We start from the raw sequence: 16,818 nt of genomic DNA, 5'->3' as shown, positions 1-16,818 counted from the left end.
ACCATTTATTAAAAATTGCTAATAAAAGAGTGGTTTGTGATTGTGATTGTTTAATTATAATAGTAGTTTGGTTTCAAAAATACAATTTTTTTGTTGAAGAACTGATCAATGTACAAATATTTGAGGGTATACAAAGTACTCAGTGCTATACTTAGATATTATATACTTAAAGTGATGAAGGGAACCAAGTTGGAAGAGCAGTAGCCTAGAAATAAGGCTCTGATGTACTCTGGTTCTACAAGTGAAAGTTGATTCCATTTGAAAAGTAGTCCAGTTGATTATTGAAAAACGGGATTGAAAAATAGGGAAATAGTGTAAGTGTATACTATACTATACTATTGTAATGTATTAGTATTGGTGGGAACTTTCCTTAATTGGTATATTTCCTTTATATTCTCCAGAGTTATCCATTCTAGTGAGAGTTTAAATAAAGCTTGAAACTATCTTTATTGTTGCTATTTTGCTTCTACCAGTAGCTCTAGTTGAACAGTAATTGGATTCAGAAATAACATGCCTGTTTGTTTTCCATTATTTTTTGGAGTGAAATGTGAGAAGATTCTGAGATAACTTCAGAAAGGCTGTATAACTTCAGACAGTATAATGATTAAGAGCACAGTTATTCAAACCAGCCTGGGTTCAAATTCCAACTTAGTAACCTTGGGCAAGTTACTTAACTTCTCTGTGCTTTCCTTCTCCATACAGCAAAACTGGAATAATAATTATACTTTAGAGGAATTGTTGTAAAGATCAATTAGATTAATACACATAAAACACTTAGAGACAGTGCCTGGCACGAAATAAGAGCTTTGGAAGTGTTAGCTATTAGAAGTAATAGTGGTGGTGGTAAAAGTATTGATATTCAGGTTATGTTTATGTCAGCTGAATGTATTTTTGTTGGCTATTTACATTTTCTACGCATTTGGCTTGGTCATTTAAGAGACAGCTTAATTAGACTGTGTTGTCAACCATTGCATTTTCTCACCTGTAGGTGCCTTAATGTTTGTGGCATGGATGACTACAGTTAGCGTAGGTGTACTGATTGCCCGGTTCTTCAAACCTGTTTGGTCAAAGGCTTTATTTGGGGATGCAGCTTGGTTTCAGGTAGGTGGAGAAAAAGGTTAATGCAATTTCCATATTATTTGAACATTGCAACATGGAAACACATGAAGTAAGCGGATTTTTTTGTGTATGTATGGTTATAGTTGTAATTTTGGAATCCTCATAATTTCTTTTTGCTCTTTGGTTTCCTAACCAACTGAGAATAGACACAAGGTACTTGATGGAAATAAAAATAAAGACAGCTCTATGAAGGGGCAGGCTGGATTGGAGAATGTATCAGTGCCATGTGCGTTTCTTTGGAACATGGATTTTGGGTCCCAAATGATCTTGAGTTACATGTCTAGTTGCAGAAGAAGACACTAGAAGAACATTTACCCACTGCACTGAGTACAGATGGGTTGAGGAAGGCAGCAGAGAAGAAGAAAGAAATAGTGGGTGCTTACTATGTTGCAAAGCAGTGGTCTGTCCTCTGGTTGATGGGCCAGTGAATGTTAGGTCGTCCCTAGCTCACCAGTCAAGATCATGTATCTCCTGTGTGGGTGAGAAGAGAAAATAAAGTGTCCTTTTTAATGCTGTCCCTTCCCGTGGGATGAGGAGGCAGTCTTTTAATAGAAACATGAGCAAGATTCAATAAATACCCCTCAAAACAAAACAAAACAAACCTTTATCTTTCATTTGTCATGGAGTATAGATATTTGCACATATAGTGGAAGATCAATGACTATGTGTTGAGATAGAATGTACATGTCTGCTTATAGAAAAAAAATACTGCTTATTAGAACAGTTTTGACTTTATAAGAGGTATTCCTTGAAACTTTATATAAATTTGTAGCTTTTAAGATTTACCTTATCTAAAATTGTTTCTCACTTTTGGCTGGCAGTGTTAATCTGTTTTATTTGTTCTCAGTAATGACTGCTACATGCCTTGCTCCTGTCTCTGCCTTTGATTGCTCTCTCTCTCTCTCCCCTCTTCTCATGTGGATATTCCCAACTGGAAAACTCTTTATGTCTCCTCTTTACCAATTCAAATCCTCCACTGTCTTTAAAACTATGGTGTCTATATGTATATAGGGTGAGTATATGTTCTACTTTCTGGTGATGTGTGTATATATGTATGCACACACCCCCCATATATGTCTGTGTGTGTGTGTGTGTGTATATATCTATCTATCTATCTATATATCTGTATATGTAGTGATTATATGTCCTACATTCTCTGGGATAGTTTTGGTTTGCACCAGTTATCCTCACATAATCAACTAACAGTGCCCATTTTCACTCTTGGTATTCTCCTCATTTGGATAATGAATTACACATTTCAAATATGTTTCTCTTATCTGCTCAATTAAATCCCAGACTCCCCAGGGAACAGTACTTTCTGTTTCCTTGCAGTTTCATTGTATCCAAGCACTGTGCTTGGTGTTGGAACTTAATAAATGTGTTTGGAATAAAATGATGGACTTGGCAATAAGTGCTCTGTGTGTGTGATATATCCATTCCTGCTGTTCTGTGCAGGTGAAGTCTTGGCAGATGATTTAGAATGATGAGGTTGGCAGCTTAGGCTTTTCTTTAAAGTTCAGTGGAATAGTAAGATTTTTGTTTTTAACTGACCACAAATTGTGGCTAGGTGTCAACTGAATGCATGCCTTCTGTGAATCTCATCCCATGATCTTCATAGTGATGTAAACTCCTTTCTCTTATGTAGTTAACTCTCTTCTCATTTGTCATTTCATCCTTGCAGGTACATCGAATGCTCATGCTTACTACTTTTGCCCTCACTTTTATTGCTTTTCTTCTGCCTTTTATTTACAGAGGAGGCTGGAATTGGGTAAGTAGATCTTAAACAGAATGTTTTTATTCTATTTATATGTTTAAAATTTATTTTGGTGCCAAAGGAGATTGCTGTTTTATTCTCAGATGATGGGTAAAAAGATATTTCCGCATGTATCCCTCTTTCCTTCCTTTTTGAATCATCTGATGACTATTTCACATGGTTGGTGGTCAGGGATGAAGTGAGAATGTAAGTGCAGATTACTTGGTAATGGAATGTATTTTTAGACTGCCTCAAAATTTAAATATACACTATATAGCTTTAATAAATTTTCTTGCTATAGAATGGTAAAAATTGAAATCATGATATCTGAGGAACATGAACACTGTAACTGGTTTTCTCTAACTAATACTATGACTATTACTAAGCTAACATTAGTTGCATTCCTACTGAGCAAACTGTGCTAAGTGCTTTACGTGTGTTATCAAATTTAAACCTCAAATGAAGTTGTTATTGATAATAATCCCATGTCACAAATGAAGAAACTGAGGCTTATTCTCAAATGTGTATCTCCAGCTTAGACCTCTACCCTGATTGAGACTCACACAAACAGCTGTCTACTCAGGAACTCAACTTGCATGTCTAAGGCATCTCAAACGGAATTCCTGACCTCTCCTCCCAGTCTTGCTCCATGTGCTGCCATCCCCATATTAGTCGTTTGCAGTTCCCTTCTTAGGCCAAAACATTGGAATTATTCTTAACTCTGCTCTAACACCCCATATCAAATCCTTCAGGAAATCCCATTGGCTTTACATGTCAAATACAACACTTTTCACCATCACTGGTACTACTATGTGGGTTCGAGCCACCATCATCTTTTGCCTGGACTTCTTTGCAGTCGGCACCTTATTGGTCTCTCTACTTCAACCCTTGCCCATGTACAATCTGTTTTCAACCAAGAAGCAGAGTGATTTTTAAAAAATGTAAATCAGATGATGTCATTCCTGTGCCCCAAACTGGTTTCTCTAATGCCTCTCAGTTTTTCTCAAAGTTAAAGCCGAAGTCCTCCATGATTGGCTCCCAGTTACTCTCTGAATTGATCTGCTCTTTTTCTCATCCAATAGCTCATTTCATTTCACACTGGGCTAATGCTAGGTATGCTCCTGCTTTATAGTCTTTTTTTAAAAAATTAATTTATTTATTTATTCTGCTTTATAGTCTTTGCAAAGATTTTTCCTTCTGCCTTGGTCATGCCTCCTCTACTGCCTTACCTTCTTCAAGTCTTTGCTCAAATAATAGCTTCTCAAAGAGCCCTGCTCTGCTTCATTTTTTCCTGAAGCAATCTTTACCTTATGTCGTTTCAGATAATTTTCTTAAATATTATATCTTTTCTTCGTCTGTCTTCTCACACTAGTATGTGAACTCCATGAGAAGGCAGGATATTTACTGGTATGTTTGCTAATGTATCTCTAACACCCAGAACAGATTCTGGTACATGAAATATTCAGTAAATATTTGTGGAATGAATGAATGAGGCTTATTGAGAATTGGAGATGTACCTAAGGTCAGAGCCTGTGCTTCCATTATACTCTTCTAGTTTAAGAGCCAGTCAGAATTTGATATTAAAATTTAATATTTCAGTTTGGGCTGTTGCTACAAGGCCTAAGATTGATGACTCTTGGGTCACAATATTATTAGGAAACCTCCTTTCTGCTTTTTAGGTAGTTTATAGATTGGTCAACCTATTTTTTCAAAAAATTTTTACTGGGGTATAGTTGGTTTATAATGTTGTATTAGTTTCAGGTGTACAGCAAATTGAATCTGTTACACATATACATATATCCACTCTTTTTTAGATTCTTTTCCCATATAGGCCATTACAGAGTACTGAGTAGAGTTCCCTGTGCTCTACATAGATCCTTATTAATTTATTTTATATATAGTAGTGTGTATATGTCAATCCCAATCTTCCAGTTTATCCCTCCTCCCCCAACCCCTGGTAACTGTAAGTTTATCTTCTACATCTGTAACTCTATTTCTGTTTTGTAGATAAGTCCATCTGTACCCTTTTTTTAGATTCCGCATATAAGCAATATCATATGATATTTGTCTTTCTCTGACTTATTTCACTCAGTATGACAATCTCTAGGTCCATCCATGTTGCTGCAAATGGTGTTATTTCGTTCCTTTTTATGGCTGAGTAATATTCCATTGTATATATGTATCACATCTTCTTTATCCATTCCTCTGTTGATGGACATTTAGATTGCGTCCATGTCCTGGCTATTGTAAATAGTGCTGCTGTGAACACTGGGGTGTATATATCTTTTCGAATTATGGTGTTCTCTGGATATATGCCCAGGAGTGAGATTGCTGGATGATATGGTAGCTCTATTTTCAGTTTTTTAAGGAACCTCCATGGTCAACCTATTTTTTTTAAAGGAAATTATGAAGATTTTCTGATATGACTCAAGATATTGAAACTTTATTTTATCCAGGTACTTGGACAAGCATAATACTTATTTTGTAAACTTTGTAGTTTGTAGTCTTTGCAGTTTATGACTATGGTAGTAAAAAGGTTAAGAGCACAGTTGTACAGCCAGACTGCTTGGATTCGAATCCTCATGTCATCATTTGTTACTTGGGACACCCTGGGCAAGTTGCTTAACTTTTCTGTCCCTCAGTTTACTCAAGTGGGGATAGTAGAGTATCTATCTTATAGGCTTTCTGAGGGTTGAGAGTTAATTAACTGAAAGCACTTAGAATAGTCCCGGCACATTCTAAATATATAAGAATTTTGTTGCTGCTGTTACTGTTTTTTATTAGAGAGAGGCACTTTTCCATCTCCAGGGTCCAGGTTATAACTTATCTGTGTATAACTGAGTCCATGGCTTGAAAGTTTTATAGTGCTCTTCTGTCAACTTTTAGTTCCTAATTTGCAAAAGCTTCCTATCTTGGCTTGGAAACCACTATGTCCTTGTTCTAGATCACAGGTTTTAGAGCCTTCCCAAGCATGGGAGTCAGTGACAACAGACTGTGATATCCCTCTATTTAAACGTGTAATGTATTAGAGCATCTTCTTAATTCTTCTCTTAAGTTTTTAAATGAAATAATTGTGTAAAGTGGTCTAATCCAACTGTCTGCTGTTTTCAGCAGGCACACATCACTGAGGGAGGAGTGTAGCCGAAACTGTTGAGGTATTGTGTTGATGATTTTTCTTGGCTTAGACCTTCGTTCTGAACAGAGGAGATGAGATTTTAATACAGTGGTTGTGCAGGTTATTCTCTTGATCAGCAAACATTTATTGAGTGACTAAGGCTCTGTTAAGCATATGGGTTACAAGGCGTCAAGTAGAACCTTCAGCTCTGGGAAACATAGAGGTCTGAACAAGTAATTAAAATACACTGGGTTGATTGTTCCTGACATGCAGATACTAACTAGTCCTAGGTGGGCTTCAGATGGCTGTGCTGGTGTTGGTGGTCCTCTAACATCCTGGTGGGAAGAGGCAGCATTCTGTGCATGGATTCCACCACAACCATATACACACTGTGTGACCTTGGATGCGTTACTTGATATCTCTGAGCCTCAGTTCCCCCATTTGTAGAAGTGGGATATTGATAACTAACTGTCAAGCATCATAGTGAACATTAGTGATAATGTATATAAAGTATGTGCCTGGTATAGACACTCAGTGAATGGTGCCTGTTATTATAACTATCATTATTAAATGTTTAAAGCTACAGAAAAACGCTAAGAATACATCTGTGTGTATTATTTTTAACTTGAGGGTTTAATCGATGGGCAAGATTGAGACCATTAAAATGATATAACTTTGTTCAGCATGCAGGTTATCACCCATACCTTGGTTGTATAGTGATGAGTTCAGCAGTTCTTCAGCTTCTTTCGGCAGCCTTCAGACCACATTTACATGACCCAAGGTACTTAAGTCTTTATTTATAAATGCTTTTAATGTAGATGTCATTAGTTGGGAAACCAATTCCTTTTTTGCATTTTATAAAATTCAGTGATAAATTATACTTACTTTAAAAGGTTTTAAAATGTATTTCAGATATCTAATTCCTAGGCAATAGGGAAATTACATGCTTTTTATTCTCTTGGGAATTAATTGTAGTTCCATCACTTTTAAGAATACTGACTGGTTCTTTATTTGGTAGAAGGCAAGTGTTTAACTGGACTCATTGGAGTATGGGAACAGCAGCTAGAATAATAGCAGGTAAGTAATTGTGATGCTACTTATTCATATATAATTGCAGGTTGTTTATATTGCAAGTTGTAATTTGGCTTAAATGATTTTTAGATGCATTAGTAATTGGAGTAATTGGCTGTTGAGGAGAAATCAGTCAAACATTGAAATCCAGAAAGTAATTTCTAGAGGTAACTATTTAAGCCATTATTTCAGTTTCAAGGTTTTTAAAATGACTTTAAAACTCTCCTTTTGAGACTTTTTTTTAGCATTTGTCTATGCCAGCAGAATAAGCTATGCTGATGACCAAACATTTAAGCAGCTCAACTTGAGGGTCAGTCGTGGGTTGGGCTGAAGTGGGCTCCGGGGTCCCAGCCCTCTGCCTCCAGGTTTTCTCCATGGGGATGGTACCTTCCAGGGAAAGGTGTTTTTCAAAAGTCAAGTATGATTATCCAGTGTACTTTGATGTTTTATGTAATAAATACCTAAGCTGACACCTCCTACCCTCACATTTCTACAGTCTATAGAAATTCATGGAAGGGGAGGTATAATCAGAAATGGTTTCCATACGTTTCTCCCTTCCTATGTTGCAGACTTAAAACATTTTGAAAAATTTGGGTACCTCTTTTTTTTTTTTTTTTGCGGTATGCGGGCCTCTCACTATTGTGGCCTCTCCCGTTGCGGAGCACAGGCTCCGGACGCGCAGGCCCAGCGGCCATGGCTCACGGGCCCAGCCGCTCCGCGGCATATGGGATCCTCCCAGACCGGGGCCCGAACCCGTATCCCCTGCATCGGCAGGCGGACTCTCAACCACTGAGCCACCAGGGAGGCCCGGGTACCTCTTTTTTAACAATTGGTAGATTGTAATTATAATTTCCCATCTTAGCCTTTCTGGTGTTAAAATAAAAAAAGACTAAATTAACTATTTGGTCTTAAATATTAATCTAATTGATATCATAAACTCTTCTAGTATATTTTACTTGATATAATTAACACACATGTATACATGCATACACAGTTACCTCTTGAATTGCATTTGAGTATATGTATTTATTCCTTATGAATGTAGTGGCAGCAATGTTCCTGGGAATGGATTTACCAGGATTGAATCTTCCCAGGCCATGGAAAACCTATGCAATGATTGGATTTGTAGCCTGGCATGTTGGGACAGAGATTGTTCTGGAGGTACACACTTACCGACTCTCTAGAAAAGGTAACCTGAAAGAGCAGTGTTATGTAGAATCACTTTTATACAAACTGTTGGAATATAATTAATGTTTCTTGACACTAATGGTTGACCCTTACATGGTAGCTTACTAAAAGTTTCTGTTTTGATTACTCAGTCTGTGGTAAAAATAGTGGAAAATTTCTGCGTTTGTTTTTTATATTCATTAGTATTAGAATCAGTGAGTAAAATGCAAGGGAAAGAGGTTTTAGGGAAGAGGCCTTCTTTGTAGGTACTTTTTACTTTTCATGCTGGTCTGACTTGGGGCTAGAATGTACTGAGAGCCCTGAATGCCTGGAGCTGAGAGACCCGTGAGATGGAGGAAGAAGAGATGTCCATGGTCAACACAGGACAAAGCTGCAGACAAATTTTACCTATTTGACAAACTTCCTGTGTGCTGTCACTTAGGTTGCCCTATACATCGTATGTAGCTAGCTAACCAGCGCGCTAGATAGGAAGGATTTATTTTGCCGGCGCTCTCTAGTGGCAAGGTCTGTTTTGGTCTCACCTCTAGGCAGGGTAAGATACCTGTAGCCATTAGAAGAGATTAGTAGAGAATCAGTGACATTTTAGCTTTATTTCTAGTCTGACTGTCTTTTGTGTCCTATCTAGTTCTCAGCCCCTCAAATAAGTAAAGGTGGCCTTCTAAAAACAAAACCTGTTTGTTGTCTAGTGTGTGTGCTGTGAATCTAGGAGCCTGGGCAGCTTTTAGGAACTGAGTACTAAATATCTGTCCTACCAATTTTTGGTTCTTGATAGGGTCACATACATAGGATTTGAGTCTTTTTTTGTTTGTTTTTAATTGAAGTATAGTTGATTTACAATATTGTATGGGTTTTGAGTCTCAAAGGACTTTTGATCGCTAGATTATGGCTTGCTACTTAAAATGCATATGTACTTAAAACTTGGATTGTTGGGAGTTTGGTATGGTGTTTATTGACTAGGAGAAAGTCTTTTAACAAATGTATGCTGTAGCTAGCTTGACCTAATTTGTGAGAGCCTTAAGTATTCAAGAAGTTTGCAACATTTGGTCACTTGAAATGGGAGAATGAACATTCTGGAAATCAGCAAACGCTATAAATCAGGTTTTTTTTTTTTGAGAATTAGTTTATCTGCATACCCACTGGCCTTACAAACTTATGTTCTTATTCTTGACAGTTGAAATATTGGATGATGATAGAATTCAGATCCTCCAGTCATTTACTGCAGCTGAAGCAGAAGTAAGTCTTTTTTTCTTCTTTATTGACACAAACCTTAATGATAGTTATTCTTTTTTTTCATATCTCAATTTTTTTCTTTCAGGGTTATGCTTTTAAAAAGACAGTGTTAGCAATTTATGTCTGTGGGAATTTGACTTTTCTCACTATGTTCTTATCTGCAATCAACCATCTATGAGCGAGTGAAGACCTTGGCTTTTGCAGACCAGGTGATAATTATCATTAAGCCAAAAAACTTGATGCCTGTACAGACTGGCTGGAGCGTATTCATGACTTCTAATTAGGAAGACCAGGCCATGTCTAAAGAGAAATTTGGAAGTCTGGTCTTTAGAGATCAACATTCACTAGGGTCCTGTGGGCTATAAACTGATGTCAAGCTTTTATGTATTATTCTGAGTCTTAAAGGGAAGATTGTACTTGAGGAGAAATGACTCAAATATTTTTTATGCTGAAATTTTAAGAATGTTAGCATGTAAGAAAAGAAATGTTTGGAAAAACAAAAAAGATGTCATAGGATAAAATACAGATAGTATTAAGGTAAATATATTTTGGGCTATAAAGGTGCTGTGGTACTTTAAAGAAAACATTTATTTTTACTAGTTTATCTGAATGGTCTTTCTTAGGATTTTTTTCCCCTTCCCCCCTTTCTTAAAAATTTTTTGGAAACATGTTTTTCGGTCCAGTGTTTTGGACATATCCTTTGTTTCATGTATTTTGTTACTTCGCTGGTAAAGGTGAAAGTAGGGCTAACACCATTTCATTAACATTTAAATATATTATTAATATTATAATTTCTTTCTTAGCAGTGAAATGCAAGTGTGCATCTTCTGATTAAGAGTGTATTTATATATTCAGCTACAGAGCTAAAATGGCATTTTATATGCTAATTGTTTTGACTCTGAGGTTGTCTTAGCCTTTGGAGATTGTAGACTTGCATTTCAAAATTAATAAAATTCACTCTTGTGAACATATTTAAGAGTTATTATTTGTCCTTGTGGTAATAAAATAATATGGGTGGTTCTGTTTTGTTAGAAGATCCTGATGCTATAATGAATTAGAATTATCAATGCTATTTCCCTTCCGGTTCCAATAATTTCTATTTTATGACTGGGTCTCATGTTTGCTATGAGGACTTCTAGCCAGTGGGTGGCGCCATAATACTACTGCTTTGTTACTGTTCACTTGTGCTGATTCATTTTTAGTACTTAGATAATATCTTGGGATGGCATTTCTCTTAAAATTCACCAACTCTTAATATTTATTTGAAAAATTTCTGTCTTTTTTTTTGGCCTAACAGTTATAGGTTACAAACTTAAATTAGGGACCAATGTTGTTATTTTCTGGTTTCAATTCTATTTGTTTTCTAACCATGATTGTTTATAACCGTTGTTTGATACTTCCCTTTACATTCCTGTGACCCTGTAACAAATGAACATAACTATTTTAGGCAGAGGAAACAAGCAAAACTCTACATTCTTAAAATAAAAAGTTTAGGGAGGCATATTTTACTTTTTTAGGTGTTCTTTCTGATTGGTCCAAGGACCTAAATTCTATCTGGTATAAATAATAGCCTCAGCGATGTATCTTACATCTTTCACTGGGTAAAATGATATGTTTTTGTCCTTTATACAGGTGTTTATCATAAGTAGCTTAGGGTTTGAGATGTGAACTTTCTGTGTTTATGTTCTATAAGTGCCAGGCTATTTACAGTCTAAACTTTCCTTTTGAATGTTTTTATTTAAAAACGTTTTGTTTAGTATAGAAAGTTAAATGTATACTAAAATATTTTCCTCTAATTTTCAATTATTAGGGGCCTAAAGGTTAATACAATTATCTTAATAAATTATATTATACATTTGACAAGGAAAGATTTGTTTAAGAAGATGAACCTTGGTGGGTTTCGTTTTCAAATACATGAGCTTGCTGGATTTCCAGTGCTGAGGCTAAACTGTTTTAACTTTTCTTTTTCATTGATTCATCTGTTGGCACTATTTTGATATATCATCAATTGATATACAGAGTTGTCCAAAGAAGTCTTTGTCATCTAACCTTAGTAGGCCAACAAACCTTTTCATTAATATCAAATTATGATTCTTCTGCTTAAGAATGGTTGACATCTACAAATTGAAAATGCCTGTTCGTTGCTCCTCTCAGTTTTCTTTCTTGTTTTCGTAATAAACAATTTTTTTTTTTTTTTTTTTTTTTTTTTTTGCGGTACGCAGACCTCTCACTGTTGTGGCCTCTCCCATTGCAGAGCACAGGCTCCGTACGCGCAGGCTCAGTGGCCATGGCTCACGGGCCCAGCAGCTCTGCGGCATGTGGGATCTTCCCAGACTGGGGCACGAACCCGTGTCCCCTGCATCGGCAGGCGGACTCTCAACCACTGCGCCACCAGGGAAGCCCACAATCTGTTTTTTTTTTAAAGATATCTTTTGATAGGAGTAATTGTTAAACGAAATGCCTTTATATTTTCAGCAATGTTGCCCCAAATAGCAAAATCATGAGTTTTCTTCTTAAAGATGGGTTCTTCTGTAAAATAAAAGTAACTATTTATTTTTGAAACAAAAAAAGTGAAACAAATTCTAGAAAGTTGTGGTTGGGGTAGCATTCATAACTGAGGCTATTTTTGTTTTTATTATTTTCTTATCTTTGGAAATCAATCATAAGGGCGTAGGTAGCCTATGGCATAAGTTGTCGAATAACACTTTAGTGCCTACTTTGTTATCAGGATTTTGGCTCTAATGTGTGTTAAGTGATATTCATCCCTCCACATCTTGCCCCAGTCCAGGTTGTGGTGGGAAAAGACAGATGCAGCAGATGCCAACCAGGAAGCCCTAGGGGGGACCTGTAGCTTTTGGCTGAAATTCTATTTGTATATTCTGGTGAAGCAAGGAAAAAAAAAAAGAACAAAGGTCCTTGTTTAAGATAATCCATTGTAGATGGGAATGAAAGAAAGGATTCTTCTAAGCTCTTTTCAAATCAGATTAGGTTACACGCTGTCACTGTGCACCCCCTGCTTCTTTCCTTCTTGCCCAATACCCACCAGGCTCATCTCTGCACCCAGGTCACTGATGGTCACCTGCCTGGAATGCCCTTTCTGTTCCCTTCTTTCTAGCAAAAACTATTTTATTAAGTTCTGGCTCAAAAATGCTTCTTGCTTTTGGAGGCTTCCCTGACTGTTCCTTCTACATAGGTCTCTCCTGACCATCCTTATAAATGGTATGCTGGGAGGCAGATAGCCCTGTACATAAAAAAGACTGGGAGTCTGGGAGCGGAGCTGGAAGACCTGAGCATGCATGTCTGATTTATAAGACTCATGTCGTTGGGCAAATCATTCATTTTCTCTGAGCCTCATTCCTTCATCTGTAAAGCCCATCTCACAGGGTAGTTATGAGGAAGGAAGGAAGTGGTACCAGTAAAAGGTGCTTTGTACATGTTGTTGATGATGTCATTGCTTTTGATTACAGTGTTAAACTTTAGTAGTTTTTACCTATGGAATGTGTAGTTTTTATTTGATAAAAAATTTGATATTCACCCTGAAAACATTATGCTAAGTGAAATAGCCAGACAAGAAAGGACAGCTATTATATGATTTATTTACTTGGAGTACCTAGACTAGTCAAATTCATAGAAAGTAGAACGGTGATTACCCAGGACTCGGGGAGAGGGAGGAATGGGGAGCTGTTATTTAATGGGTACAGAATTTCTGTTTGGGATGATGAAATTGTTCTGGAGATTGATAGTGGTGATGCTTACATAACACTGTGTATGTACTTAATGCACTGAATTGTACCCTTGAAAGTAGTTACAGTGGAAAATTTTGTGTTATGTATATTGTACCACAATAAAAAAATTAAAAATTTGATGTTTATAGGAACACTATTCACAATACCCAAATGATGGAAACAGCCCACATGTCCATCAACAGATAAATGAATAAGCAAGTTGTGGTACATACATACAATGAAATATTATTCAGCCATAAAAAGATATGAATTACTGATGCATGCTGTCACATAGATGAACCTTCAGAACATTATGCTTCTCCATGGCTACCAGAGACATCAAAGGACTGGAATAAGAAGAGGAACAGCAAACAAACAAATAAACAAACAAAAAAACCATTATGCTAAGTGAATCAGACACAAAATGTAACACACTATGATTATATGAAATATTCAGAATAGGTAAATGCATAGCAACAGCATAGTGGTGGTTGCCAGGGCCTTGAGGGGAGGGAGTGGAGGAGGGAATAGGGAGTAATTGCATGATGGGCATAAGATTTTATTTTGGGGTGCTGACAATATTTTGTTGATAGATAGAGGTGGTGGTTGTACAACATTGTGAATATAAGAAATGCCATTTTAAAAGGATTATTTTGTTATGTGAATTTTACCTCAGTAAAACAAATATTTATCTGATTACTACTCTTGGATTATATCTTTGGGTGGAAAGATCTGGGAGGTTTGCTTGCCCTAAAATTCGTATCAGCTTAATTTCTTATTTTGTTATCAAATAAGTTAATGTCATTTTATATAATGCCTGGTCATATAACTCTGGTTTAGAGGAGAGACCGTTCCTAGAACATATCTTTATTTTTTTCTTTCTTTATTTTTTTCCAGTGGTTTTTCATGGATTTTATTAATTTTTAAAATTTATTTATTTTATTTTATTTTTTACCAAAAACCTTAAGTAGTGATTTTTTTCCCAATTTTTATTTTATTTTTTAAAATAGATCTTTATTGGAGTATAATTGCTTCACAATACTGTGTTACTTTCTGTTGTACAACAAAGTGAATCAGCCATATGCATACATATATCCCCATATCCCCTCCCTCTTGAGCCTCCCTCCCACCCTCCCTATCTTGTCCCTCTAGGTCGTTGCAAAGCACCAAGCTGATCTCCCTGTGTTATCTTTAGAAGTATATCTTCTTCATATATCTTATAAACACATAAAATAAATTGTATTGTACTCTGGGTTTCTTGTAAGAACATAAACAAATTTTTGGTTCCCAATCAGGTACTCAGACATGGTAATCAAGCTCTGTGGATAAGAATTTCCTGAACCCATACATTCTAAATATGTGATTTCCACTGCCAGTAATGGCTAAGATCCTGCCAAATAGACTCTCCTTCAGAAAACTAGAGTAAGCTTCAAAAAGCAGCTATCTGAAAGCCCCAGAGAGTGATGAGAAGCAGGAAGATTTGGATGAGGTGTCCACACTCAGAGGAGGAAAATGGTTTGGAGTTCCCTGTTTTCACTGTTTTTAGTTTCAGGACAGTTGAAGTCAACTGTGTATGTGGTGTTGGGTGGCAGGGGAACTTCAGTGTTTCTGGCCTAGAAATCCAGAGGACTGATGGCTGGTCAACTGCAGCTATCAAGAGAGTGGGGTGAAGGGAGGGGAGTTCCTTTCTTGGAAAGGAAAACACTAGAGAGGGCATCCCAAATCCTGTTTGCCCATAGCTCTGATTGATCCCTGAATATGTTCACATGCATAACGCAGGTGCAAAGCAGCTAGACCAAACAAAAAAAGTTGACTTGAGATTGGAGCTGGAGCACAAGAAACAGAGTTTGCAGTCCAACATAGTTATTTGCCTGCTAAAACAAAAGAAACCATATTCATTGGTGAAAAATAAGAGAATCCAATATTTTATTTTATGATGTACTGACGACAATCCAAAATTACCTGACATAAAAAGAACCAAGAAACTCTGGCCCATTCTCCAAAGCAGGGGTTAGCTAACTTTTCCTTTAAGGGGACTGATAGAAAATATTTCAGGTTTTGTGGCCCACATATGGTCTCTGTAGCATAAGCAGTTTTTAAAACCGACCTTCAAAAAATGTGAGAAATCATTTTTAGCTTGTGGGCCATACAAAAACAAGATGTGGGATGACTTTGGCCTCTGGGCCATAGTTTGTTAACCCTTGCTCTAAAGAAAGAACAATCAATGGAGACCAACCTCTGAGATTTCTCACATGATTAGATTGAGGAGATAAGAATTTTAAAGCATGTGTTATAATTATTCTCAACTATATAAAATGAAATTTGCTTGCTATAAATAAAAATATATAGAAATAGAAACAATACAAAAAGACCATATAGAAATTGGAAAGCTGAAAAAATACAGTATTTGAAAGAGTTCAGGAGAGAATTAATATCAGAATGGAGATGACAGTGAAAAGAGCCAATGAATTTGGAGATAAATCAATTATCTAATGTTTGAACAGAGTAAGGAAAAAATTTGGGGAAAGAATTGAACAGAATCTCAAGACCTGTTAAATGATAGCATCTTTAGGTATTATCTCAGAAAGAGAGGAGAATTTGAGTTAATAATGACTGGAACCTCCCCAAATTTGCTAAAAGACCTAACTTTACTGATTCATGATGCAGGAAAACAACTCAAGCAAGAAAATATGAACAGTCAGGCTTATACAATTATTTATACAAATCATTGTCAAAGTCTTGAAAGCAAAAAATACAGAGCAAATCTTGAAAGGAAAAGGAGAAAAATTAAGCATTCCAAACAGAGGAACGATGATTTGGTTAACATTTTACTTCCCATAAGTATCTATAGAGGCCAGACAGGGTGAAATAACGTCCGAAAGAGGAAAAAAAGTCAATAAGAATTATACTTGTGGAAAAAATATCCTTCAAGAATTAAGACAAAAATGAAGACATTCTGGGTCGAAGGACATCTAAGAGACTTTGTTGCACTACAAGAGGCAAAAGGAAGTTCTTCAGGCTGAAGAGAAATGATAGTTGGATCCCGGGGAAAGAATGAAGAACACTCAAAATGGTAAATAACTGGTAAATAATAAAACCTCTTTGGACTTTTACAACTTAAATTATTTATAATAAATATGTCTGTTCAAAGCAAAAAAAAAGTCTACATTGTTTTGTGGGGTTTATAATGTATGCAGATGTAATACATATAACAAGTTAGCATAAAGGATGTCAAGAGATAATAGACTTGCATAGTTGAAAGACATCTGCATTTTATATAACATTATACAATGTTAGTTCTAAGTGAAAAGTTCTAATGTGAAAAATTAAAAATGTATATTGTAATTCCTACAGAAAACAAAAAATAAGACATATATATATAAAGCCAGTAGAAAAAATAGCATGAAATCTTAAAATTATTTAAGTAATTTAATTTAAAAAGCAAGAAAAGAAAAATAAAGGAGCAAGAAAACAGAGGAGGTAAAGAGAGAACAAATAATAAAATAGGCCAAAACTCAGCCATATTAATGATTATATTAAACATTAGTAGACTAAATACTCCAAATAAAAGGCAGAGAATGTCAGATGGATAAAAAAGTAAAACCCATGACATGATT

General features: G+C 36.1%; 1 protein-coding gene across 1 annotated transcript in view; it reads left to right on the top strand.

Annotated features, from left to right (window-relative positions):
* The window catches only part of FRRS1 (ferric chelate reductase 1), a gene marked incomplete at both ends in the record, with an annotated part of 49,475 nt that extends 39,821 nt beyond the window's left edge, over nucleotides 1-9,654 (top strand). Inside the window, 7 exons of the mRNA XM_079725194.1 lie at nucleotides 989-1,101; nucleotides 2,801-2,887; nucleotides 6,671-6,768; nucleotides 7,006-7,064; nucleotides 8,104-8,247; nucleotides 9,418-9,479; nucleotides 9,562-9,654. Coding sequence (XP_079581320.1) covers nucleotides 989-1,101; nucleotides 2,801-2,887; nucleotides 6,671-6,768; nucleotides 7,006-7,064; nucleotides 8,104-8,247; nucleotides 9,418-9,479; nucleotides 9,562-9,654 — 656 coding nt within the window. The remainder of the gene's footprint in view (nucleotides 1-988; nucleotides 1,102-2,800; nucleotides 2,888-6,670; nucleotides 6,769-7,005; nucleotides 7,065-8,103; nucleotides 8,248-9,417; nucleotides 9,480-9,561) is intronic.
* Nucleotides 9,655-16,818: the final 7,164 nt, after the last annotated feature.

Source organism: Hyperoodon ampullatus (assembly GCF_949752795.1).
Source record: "Hyperoodon ampullatus genome assembly, chromosome: 2".
NCBI classification, from domain to species: domain Eukaryota; kingdom Metazoa; phylum Chordata; class Mammalia; order Artiodactyla; family Ziphiidae; genus Hyperoodon; species Hyperoodon ampullatus.
This window is presented reverse-complemented; position numbering and strand designations above follow the sequence as displayed.